The 11,682-nt window shown below is 45.1% G+C and overlaps 1 protein-coding gene across 4 annotated transcripts in view; it reads left to right on the forward strand.

Annotated features, from left to right (window-relative positions):
• Positions 1–11,163, forward strand: part of DAZL (deleted in azoospermia like) — a 794,400-nt gene extending 783,237 nt beyond the window's left edge. For all 4 annotated transcript variants that reach the window (XM_078664021.1, XM_078664020.1, XM_078664023.1 and 1 more), the window contains one exon: positions 10,163–11,163. Coding sequence is in view for 3 of the 4 variants with exons in the window: in XM_078664020.1 (XP_078520146.1) it covers positions 10,163–10,222 (60 nt within the window). In the remaining variant the exon portion in view is untranslated. The remainder of the gene's footprint in view (positions 1–10,162) is intronic.
• Positions 11,164–11,682: the final 519 nt, after the last annotated feature.

Raw genomic sequence — 11,682 nt, forward strand, 5'->3', positions numbered from 1 at the left:
ATACAACTCATTTGATTTCTATTTTAGCGTGTACAGTATAGGATTGAATCGATTTGACCCATGACTTCATGACCTGTATTTCGTTATGTATTATAGTACATTGATTCTGTTTCACAGTAGTGGTGTATTTTAATGACGTTCTTTTTGTTGTATGTTATTTTTTTTTTATGTACTTTAGGTTTTATTAAGACCAAATAAAGCTTTATGATATTAAGATTGATATTTTGTGACCTGGGCATCTGCATGTTGGATAAACAGTTTGGCACCTCCCATAAATACAAGTTAAAGATTGAGCGGCCAGCACACCACTCTACTTAAGGTCATTGCTCATTTACTTGATAGACAAAACAGATAACAGTTTGTGGGACCCAGAGGATTGAGAGGTCTCTTCAACAGTTGAAGAGGAGTGGGGAGATAAGTTCTCCCTTGAACACCCAAAAAGAACAAAAGAGTATCCCACCTAAGGATGCAGGGATAGTAGTTTATACTACACAGGATAGGTGGGCTATCTGGTACACACCCCTAGAGTGGTATGCTTGCTCTGCATGACTGGTGCGGGAAAGGAAAAACATCCTTCTTTATATATAACCCCTCACACACTCAATAGTGTTATGCTTCATCATCTGGTTCACCCTGACTCCTAAAGGTCAGGGTGGGTTCGACCGTATTTCTGGGAGCGCTTAAGGATAGAGGGTGACCAGGGGGCCTAACTAGAGATTAAAAATCTCTCCCCTTCTCCTAGGTATCCTTTTATTAGTGGAGATGGTCGGGAAAGCTAAAAAAAGACAAAGGGTAATGGTGGACTATTATGGGCGTATGACCCTATGTTTTGTTAACTGACATGTTTAAGCCCAACTCTAAGGCCTAACCAGGTCCGGGGATTTCATCAGGGTATCAAAATGAACACCTCCCTGGTGAATTGATTGCAGAGCAATGTTATGCACTTATATGTGGGAGGTGTTAATACTTGCCCATCCGGTATTTCAGTTTCTGTTGTAACCTCCACAACTTATGGGTGTCATATATCTCAGGAGTAAATATGGGGTTCCCTTTAGTGTCCCATTCATCAAGGGGGTTCCCCGGCCATTCGCCTAAACTCGCCCTTGTCCTCCCGGCTTTGGAACCTTTTATGATTCAGAGCCAAGACACACCGCATGGTGCCACGTATTTGAATGAAGTTGTATTATCAAAGATATTAGTTCCAGGTCAGACCCCCTGTCCCTTTCACTCTTGTCAAATGCTACTTTCAAATTCTACAGCAACATATTCTGCTGCTCCTTTCTCTGTACACTACTTTGTAGGCTAGTTGTGCATGATACATTTGTCCCCAGAGGCGTACCCTTTCTTCGTAAGGCGTGCTTGCTCCTCTGCGATCAACTTTAAAGAGTTATTCAATTCTTCCACGTTTCTCAGTTTTTGTTAATGTATAGCCACCTCTCAACTGTATATAGCCGGGTGCTTGTGGGTGCCTTTTTATGAAAACACAAATTAATACTTCCCTTCACAAGCATGGGAATCTGGCCTTTCACCAGGACCTCGTCTGTGAGTAATTGTGGCCACTACTAATGGACTAATGTGCCATGTGCAGAAAAGAAAAGGTCAAGGTCTCTCAACAGATGTTCCGCTTGAGTTAGTTACATGTCACTGTCATTTTAAAGTTGACGTCTAACACAGTCCTCAACAATCTTATAAGGGGAACCATACTGCAAACTTTATTGAAAACATACACAAAATGTACTATTTAGCTTTACCCCTGACGTTCAACTAAAAGTGCCTCCATAGAGGGGGCAGTCATTTTACTTATTAGAAGTCCAGCTTGGAGTGATAGTTAAAGGGGGCAGTGATCGTTCTTTGTTTGTAAAAAGGCTCAAAACCTCATCCTTTAATGATGAAAAATCCATTAATATATCAGTTACATCCTTGGAAAGATGTGACTGTCTGGGATTAATTAAGACAGCGTTTGTATAAAAGAATTTGACGTCTAATTTAGGCCCCACTGGTAAGCGAGCTGGAAAATCGGATGAGGGTACAAATTTGATAATCCCACTATTCACAATTGGCTGCCCACTCCCCAATGTTTTACATAAAATTCCTTCTGCTTAATAGTGTCGTGGAACTCCCTCTTCACATGGATGTATCTGTCAGAAGAACTGATCCTGGACAAGCTTGGAGCTCCAGATCGAACTGTGGACCGTGTAAGAGACAAGACCATGACCAGTACGAAGATACTATGGCAAACTAGGCGCTAAGAAGTCTAAGAGATACATCCATTTGACGAGGGAGTCTCACTACACTACCAGACCCCTGCCATTGATCGTTCAAAAAGACACTATATCCGGAATCTCGCAATGTCCTACATAAGCTTGTTTCGCCCTGACGAAGACCTTCAATCATATTATCCTATGGTTCGATTATGAAGGTTGAAACGCGTTGGCATTTTCTCCTTGAGGCCAAGAGTAACCACATGGAATCACTACATTAAATAACCTATTGTCTAGGCTTTAAATAATGGGTGCAGCCATAGAGTTTTACATTTGTACTCTGACCTCTCTAGGACCTTGAAAATACACAGTACCAAGGATTTGAATGTAACTGGTCCCGATACTCTAAAAGTACAGTAGGACAGACAAGCTTCTTGGATTTGCTAATGCATTAGTTGTATTCGTTCTAACTCTGCATTAACTGTTCAGTGGACTAGCGATTTGTGTCTGTATCAACCTTGTTTCTAAACACTGTATTATTTGTCAGTGGATTATGTACATGTCGTAATGTTTGTTTGCCCCAGTATTGGAACTTTCATAGATTCCCATGCTTTGTATCATTCCCAGTCGTCGGAATGGGAGCCTCGGTAGTATAAAAAATCATTGAAACAAAAGAGAAAAATAGGCCTAGGCCTCATCTCATTTTGTATCCTATCACCCTCTTTTTGTAAAAGAGACCAAACTTTTGCCAGGACCAATCAGAGCAGCCTCACCCCATAGAACCTTCCTGAGAGAGCTCAGAGCCTCAGATTTTTCTACCGCACGTTGTGCTAGGAAGTCTCCACTGAGCTCTGCTCTGTTTTCTCAACTTTTCTGCTTATTTCTTCAAGTTTTTCTGCTAAAATTCAACATGTCTGACAAGGAGAAGAAGGTCTTATTCACGTCCTGTGCCTCTTGTGGGAAAAAACGACTTTTTGTGGAAGATAAGCATGACAATTGTATGTATTGCTTATATCCTGACCACAAGGCCACAGATTGCAAGATTTGTAGAACCTTCTCGAACAAGACTCTTCGGAACAGAGAAGGTCGGCTGTTGACCTGGCTTCAGAAGATGAAGACTCGGAAAGAGGTGCTCTCATTGGATGAGGAGGATTCCACATCTTTTGCTTCTTCTCACAGATCAAGGAAGAGGGGTAGGTCTCCCCCTGGTGCTTCTACATCTGAGCCCCCTCTTCAGGCCCCTCATAAGATCTCTGACAGGTCTGAGAGGGCTGGTCCCCTTCAATCTCCTCACGGAAGTGAAAAGGAGAGTCAGGGACAGGCTGCTGGAGTGGTTACAGCCTTGAAGGACAAAAAGGAGGTTGCTCTCCCTTCTCCTCCGTCCAAAAAGAGCAAATCCAGTGACAAACACTCTTTTGTCACTTCAGGATCTGTGCCGGAGAAAAAACAGCGTCCGTCGACGACGAAAACACCAGGTACGTCGACGACAGTTACATCTATTAAAGTTCCCGCTGTTTCCTTGGCTCCGTCGACGGGCTCGTCGGCGGTAGCGATCTCCACGACGACGACTTCGTCAACATTCAAGGTTCCGAGTTCGTCGACGCTGACGTCTTCCATGTCGACGACGACAAGCAAAGTGCTGTCGACGGCCTCGACGAAAACTACGTAGACGACGACAACAACTTCAACGTCGACGGTAATGTTGATGACGACGAGTTCGTCTACGAAGCTGTCGACGATTGTTCCGTCGACGACAAGAATTGTGTCGACGAAGACAACGGTACCGTCGATGATTCCATTGGCAACACCATCGACGACTGCGGCGACGGCACAGTCGACGAGACCGTCGACGGGTCAAAAAATGCATTTTCCAATTCAGAAGATGAAAATTACTCCGGAGATGACGTCTCCGCGACGAGTTTCTTCACATCCGCCAACAATGCTTCTGGATGATGAATCTGAGGAGGATGAGGATGTGGATGATGACACATATGGAGCGGCCTATAGTCCCTCTGACTTAAATGTTAAGATGCAGGAGACGGACACGGAGGAGTATAATGAACATACAGGTGGCCAACAGTTGCATCCATATGTTCCGGAAGAGCGACGCCCTCCTGGTGGCCATGCCCTCCTCGCTCATATCTGATCTACAGATGATGCTCCAGGATTATCGTAAACTGTTTCCGTCGGAACCTTCAGTGCCGTCTGCGCAACCTCCACCTCAGATGCAGTCGCAGGTGCAGCCGGCTATTGGCCTCCCTCCGTTACCTGTGGTGCCCCTCTCGCCACCACCAATGACACCCATGGTCCGGACTCCAGATCCCGACCCTGTTCAGGCTGTCCACCAGGATACCTCTTCGGATGAGGAGGTTGTACAGGTGGATCCCTTGATTGATCCATTGCAAGACCCAGACTTGGATCAAGGTGACAGTGGGCTACAAGATCCGGACGCCGCTGGTCGTGACACGTCTATCTCCCCTCCAGTGGATATAGGGGGTTTTCATAACCTGATGGAAAGGGCAGCGAAGAGATTTGGACTGCCGGTTACGAGGGAGGAATCGGAATGTTTCCTTTATGACTTCAAGGAACAATACAGGAGATCTGTCAAATCCATTCCCATCATTGAGCATGTATGGGAGGAAGGTATGAAAATTATGCTAAATCCGGCCACGGTTATTCCGGTTCTCCCCAGGCTGGAAAAGAAGTATAAAGCTACAGAAGCCAGTCCAGCTTGCCTTCTTGGCCAACCAAAGCCTGATTCAGTGATCTCTCAGGCGGCCCAAAGCAAGTCCAAGAACCCGTCCACACCTTTGACCACGCCTCCGGACAAGGACGGTAGACGTCTGGATAACGTTGGAAAGAGGTTTTCATCCATGGCCAGCTTACTTGTTAGAGCGGCAAATGCTCTTGCCATCCTAGGCAGATACGACCGCCAGATGTGGTGCGACTTGAAACCCTTCTTGGAACAATTACCAGACTCTACAAGGGAGGAGGCCAAGAGAGTGCTGATGGAAGGGGAGAAGTCTTCCGCAGAGGTTATCGACTGTGCGATGGACATTGCTTCCACGGCGTTTCGAGCCTTAGCAGGTTCAGCAGTGCTACGTCGCCAGGGCTGGTTAAGAGCCACCTGGTTTCGTCAGGCGGTCCAAAATAGGATCCTGGATCTCCCATTCGATGGAGAAATGCTGTTTGGTAAGCATGTGGATGATGCCCTGCAGAATATAAAAAAGGACACGGACACACCAAAGTCCTTGGGGTCACTCAACTACCGTAAAGTCCCCTCTAAGGGCGCACGTGGCAAAGGATTTACATCGTATAGAGGAAACCAACAGAGATATTCCTCTCAGCCTTCACAGTCTTATAAAACCCAGTACTCAAATCAGCGACGGGGGCAATCGGCATCTTTCTCTCGCCATCCTCCGCGAGGCCGTCAGAACCGTCAAGGATGTGACAACACCAAGCGGCAATAGCAGCCTCCTGGCTCTACCTACTGTTCCTCCCCTCCCAGTCACATCAGTGGGGGGCAGGATATCCCTTTGTCTGAACAGCTGGAAATCAATAACATCGGACCAGTGGGTCCTCAATATTGTAGATAGTGGCCATACGTTGGAATTCCAAGATCTTCCTCCAACAAGAGCTCCGGGCGCCATCCGCACAGGACATCTGGGACTACTCCATCTCGAAGCCCATCAATTGTTCCTCAAAGGAGCGATAGAACCGGTACCTCTCTCTCAGAGGGGCAGAGGTTTTTATTCCAGGTTCTTCCTAGTGCGGAAGACGGCAGAGACTTGACGTCCCATTCTAGACCTCCGGGAGCTCTCTCTTTCAGGGTGGTCACTCTCCAGGAAATTCTTCCTCTCTTGAATCCAGGAGACTATTTGGCGTCTCTAGATTTGGAAGATGCGTATTTCCATATTCCGATACACCCAGCTCACAGACAATATCTGCGCTTCACAGTGGGCAAGAGCCATTTCCAATTCAAGGTGCTTCCGTTTGGCCTTCGGTCGGCACCAAGAGTGTTCACCAAGGTGTTGGCACCAGTAGCAGCTTTTCTTCGAAAACAATCCCTGGAAGTTTTCCCTTACTTGGACGACTGGCTCGTCAAGGCACCATCTTTCGAGGAAACTTCTCAAGCTGTTTCGACTTGCATCCATTTGTTCCGTCACCTAGGCCTTCAGCTGAACGAACGCAAGTCAGTCCTGCTGCCCTCCAGAACCGCCAGATTCCTGGGGGTCATTTTGGACACCACGCAATGTACGGCTCGCCCTTCGGAGGAACGGCAACAGAAGTTGATGGTATCAGCTCGACAACTGTACCAGAAGAAATGCCTTTCAGTCCGCCAATACAAATCCCTTCTCGGGTCGATGTTGTCCTGCATACCATTGATACCGCATTGCAGGCTGCGAATGTGTCTTCTGCAGGAAGAACTAGACAAGCAGTGGCGCCAGGCAGAGGGGTCATTCAACGACACGGTGTTGGTAACATCGGCAATGAGAAAGGCGAGCGAATGGTGGCTTCTAAAAGACAATATCGCTCAAGGTCTGACATTCAGGATTTCACCTTCACCCATGATCATGACCACGGACGCCTCGTTGGAAGGCTGGGGTGCAGTGCTCCAAGAGCTTCAAGTCAGTGGACACTGGAGTCAAGAACAGCGCCAATGCCATATCAATTTCCTGGAGCTGACGGCCATTCGGTTGGCATTGCAGGCTTTCCTTCCCAGAGTTCGCAGCAATACAGTGCTGGTCCGGACGGACAATACGACGGCCATGCACTACGTCAACAAGCAAGGAGGTACCAGATCGCAAACTCTGTCCACAGAGGCTCAACGGATCTGGGATTATGCGATTCTACACAACATCACTCTGAGAGCCGAACACCTGGCGGGATCACTCAATGTCATGGCGGATGCCTTGAGTCGACAGACAGAAGTGACTCACGAGTAGGAATTGAATCAGTCCATTCTGGACAAGGTGTTCTCGGTTTGGGGGACGCCAGCCATCGACCTGTTTGCTTCTCCGGTGAACGCCAAATGCCGGTTTTACGCAAGCAAAGTTTACCATCAGGGGTCCCTGGGGAACGCTCTTTCGATGGCCTGGTACAGCGCATTCTTTTACGCTTTTCCTCAGATTCCCCTCATTCCTCGAGTTCTCAGGAAAATGAAGGCAGAGCCCTGCAAGATGATTCTAATTGCTCCAGCATGGCCCAGACAATTCTGGTACACAGAGCTTCTGAGGCTCTCCCAAGCTCCTCCAATTCGCTTACAACCCATTCCGTCACTGTTGTCAAGGAGTCAGGGGCAGGTTTACCATCCGGATCCGAAATCGCTCCACTTGACAGCGTGGCTCCTGAACACAGAGAGTTCCGTCATCTGACACTCTCCCAGGAATGTAGAGAGGTTTTGTCTCAGGCCTGAGTACCAAGTACCAATAAAACTTACAAAGCGAAATGGAAAAGATTCTGCTTGTGGTGTCAACGTCAAGGTATCCATCCTTACAAATCCCTACCTCATCAACTGTTGCCATATTTACTATCTTTGGCTAAGTCTGGCTTGGCACATTCATCTGTAAAGGTACATCTTGCAGCCATATCAAGGTTTCGACGCAGTTCTTCAGGTCCTTCCTTATGGTCCTCTAGGATTGTTAAACAATTGTTGAAGGGCTTGTTCCGGATGTATCCTCCAGTTTGTCCTCCTCCACCAGTTTGGCAGGTCAACCTTGTCTTGGCTCAACTCATGAAAGCTCCGTTTGAGCCTGTGCACAAGGTGGATTTAAAGTTCCTGTCTTGGAAACTTGCCCTCCTCTTGGCTCTAACATCAGCGAGAAGGGTGAGTGAGCTTCAAGCCCTCTCCATAGTGCATCCATTCCTGCAATTTAAAAGAGATGTTCTTATTCTTCGCATGAATCCCAAGTTTATCCCTAAGGTGCCATCTGAGTTCCACTTGAATGAACCTTTGATTCTGAAATCTTTCTTTCCGCACCCTTCTACGCCTGCGGAACGCACGCTCCATTCTTTGGACGTTCAGAGAAGCTTAAAATTTTACTTGGAGCGCACACGTCCCTTTTGGAAGTCAACCCAGTTGTTTGTGTCCTACAGCGCACCACGGAAGGGGTTTCCTTTGGCAAAGAGTGGCATTTCCCGCTGGATCTCCAGTGCGATTCAATTCTGTCCTCAGGAAGCGGGCAAGCCACTGGACAGAAAAGTCCGTGCACATTCCACAAGGTCTGTGGCATCGTCGGTGGCTCTCTTCTCAGGAGTCGCCATTAAGGACATATGCAGGGCAGCAACGTGGAGCAGTACTCATACCTTCACGAGACACTACTGCCTGGAGTCTGCAGGACGAGACGACGCGGCTGTTGGTCAGGCAGTCCTGCGGAATCTTTTTCATTGAGAGGTGAGCTTTCCCTACGATCCCTCCATCCTGGTGAGCACATTTTGGTTGTTTTGCTATGCTGTATGTATTACTTGTATGGTTATGTGATGCCATGTATTTACAAAATGTGTTCTTGGTGATTTACTGCTAGCTACTCTGATACAAAGCATGGGAATCTATGAAAGTTCCAATACTGGGGCAAGAAAACAAGTTACTTACCTGTAACTTTGGTTCCCCAGTATTGGTAACTTTCATAGATTCCCATGCGCCCGCCATCCTCCCCTGGGAAAGCTCAGTCTTTTGACAGAGATAGTGGCGGTTTGCACAACGGCTACGAAAATCTGAGGCTCTGAGCTCTCTCGGGAAGGTTCTATGGGGTGAGGCTGCTCTGATTGGTCCTGGCAAAAGTTTGGTCTCTTTTACAAAAAGAGGGTGATAGGATACAAAATGAGATGAGGCCTAGGCCTATTTTTCTCTTTTGTTTCTATGATTTTTTTATACTACCGAGGCTCCCATTCCGACGACGGGGAATGATACAAAGCATGGGAATCTATGAAAGTTACCAATACTGGGGAACCAGAGTTACAGGTAAGTAACTTGTTTTCTTACTCTGTTCTTTGTAAATATCAAAAATGAAATTGAGGTGTGTGTTTCAATTAAAAAAACAGACAAAACCCTATATATGAGAAAGAAAACTAATTGATGAGTCTCGGAGTTAATAAAAGTAACTTCTGAGTGAGAACAAATCACATCTGATCATTGGTTGGAGAGGCACTTCTTTGTAATACTGTCTGTTCATTTAGGAGCACGAGGACAGTTCCTTTCAGTTCTATGGAGATTTTGTCTCAGTATGCAGCTGGAACGCGCCTTGCTGATTATTCTTGGATCACATGATCTGTTTTTAATTGATCTTTCCCAGGGATTGTTAGTAGTAGTGTGTGATGGTTTTATGTGCTGCTCTATGAAGTAAAAAAATAATAAGGTAAAGTAAAGTCCACATTTGTAAAGCGCACAATCACCCGTAAGGGTCTCTAGGCGCTGGGGGCCGTCGGGAAGATTAAGCGAGCTATTGCCCAGAGTCACATGGTGCTGGGCTAACCTGCCGCCGGAGCCGGGGATCGAACCGTGGTCCCCAGATTCCAGTGTCAGTCGCCCTGGCCGCAGCGCCACACCTCTCCCTCAGGTACAGCACACTATTCCGATCTTGTGATAGAAGTTAGATTGCCTAGCTGTGATATGTCTCTCATGCGGTCTTTCCGGGACCGACATCCTATACAAGAAGGCAAGGCAGCACTTGCTGATGAAATGTACATGAGTTTTCAAACGTGGGACTTTTCCTTTCCTCATCCATCAGATGTAAAGTTGGAGAAACCGTGTTAAGTTATAGCATACTCAATTTAAATCAGCCAGTCTTTATTTTTACCATCTTACACTATATGCAAATGTGTTAAGCCACAAGTTAAGTGCCTCATGTTGTCAAAGCTTGGGGCATTGTTGTAGATAATATTTCCAATTCTTTACCTAAGAAATTATTTAAACATTATCGGTTCATGCATCCATATATAAATGTATAATTTCGTTTTTGCAGGACAAGAGAGTGCACCAGTTTCGGAGAAGCAAGGCGGTATTCAAAACTGTGCCAAACTGACTGTGAACAAACATGAGAAAAGGATCTTCAGTGTTCATAAACTGAGCTCGGATAATTATGAGACTTTTCAGATTTCCATTTTGTACACTTTCTGGAGGTGTAAATTATTTCCCTGATCAAAGGTGTGGTTTTAGTCAGTTGAAATACCCACCCTATGTTTATAGACGTTTGTATGGAATATCCATTGTTTAACACTGTTTATATCACTGTTGTTTTGAGTGACTTTGTTGAAATGTTAAGTATTTATATTTGTTAATACATATAAGTTTCCAGTAGATGGTTGTGTGCTCCCTTTCAGCTGATTGTATTTCAATCAGCAACACCTATTTATCTCACCTACACAGTTGCAATGTTTTCATCAGGTCTTAGAACGCTAGGTTTTTTTGTGGCAGTCTCCCAGCAAACCACAATGTTATTTTTTTACTGTTGATTTTGTGGTATGATATAGATTTGCCAGTGCACAACAGTTTGCAAACTGTACCCTGGTCTGTTAGACCTAAATATATCAAGTCAAATGGAAAATTTGAAGTCAGTCATAGATCAATGCCCAGTATTTAATTGATGGCACTCTGCAAGCAATGCAATCAGGAGAAGTTGTACTTATTAGCTTTTGTGATTTTCTTATGTCAGGAATCAGAAAATCACTTTTATCAACTTAAGTTCAGCATAGTAATTACGAGGCCCTTCGCACTGAACGCACCGTGATTAAAAGATCCTGATGTACTGAATGTATGGAGTTTATACAAGTGGGCTAATTTTTTACCGTTTAAATTTGTAATGGCTGTGTATGTACCTGGCATTCAAGTACTGTAAACTACTTTTATTTTATTATTATAGTTTGTAAATCAGAGACAAATCTTTATTAATGTGTTTTTATAGCAATTATGTAGATTTTAGTTGCAAGTGTTCCATAGAGAAAAATAAACATTTTTACAATTTTATTTGACTCTTGTTACCTTGTTACTCTGTTTGCCATCAAACACTGATTAAGATAGTATTTAAATGAACAGAAGGGGCCTGGTTCCAATGGGGGAGTGGGGGAGTTACTGATCTGTATATACTAAGGACACATTTTTATCAACAACTCATTTATGTTTCACAAATTTGATTTGATTACTATTACTGGTGATTAGTTGTCACATTACTGGTGATAAGTTGTCACTTACAACGGAGGACATTGTATATTATTGGCACCTTATTCCACATGAGGTCACTTTAATGACGGGCTTGATTGGTTTCATGTCTGTGTAAATACACAGCATGTGTGTATGGTATGTGACAGGAGAACCTATTTTCCCAGCACTGCATGGAATTGGTTCCGGGTGGGTGACATAAGCTCCTTGAGAACTCTTGTATTCATATCATTGTTTTTTTTTTACATATATATGTATATTTTTTTTATATATATATTTTTTTGTCCTCATAACCACCATGGAACCTTATGCCAAGACGGATAAGCC

This window comes from Lissotriton helveticus, chromosome 10 (genome assembly GCF_964261635.1).
Source record: "Lissotriton helveticus chromosome 10, aLisHel1.1, whole genome shotgun sequence".
Classification (NCBI taxonomy): Eukaryota; Metazoa; Chordata; class Amphibia; order Caudata; family Salamandridae; genus Lissotriton; species Lissotriton helveticus.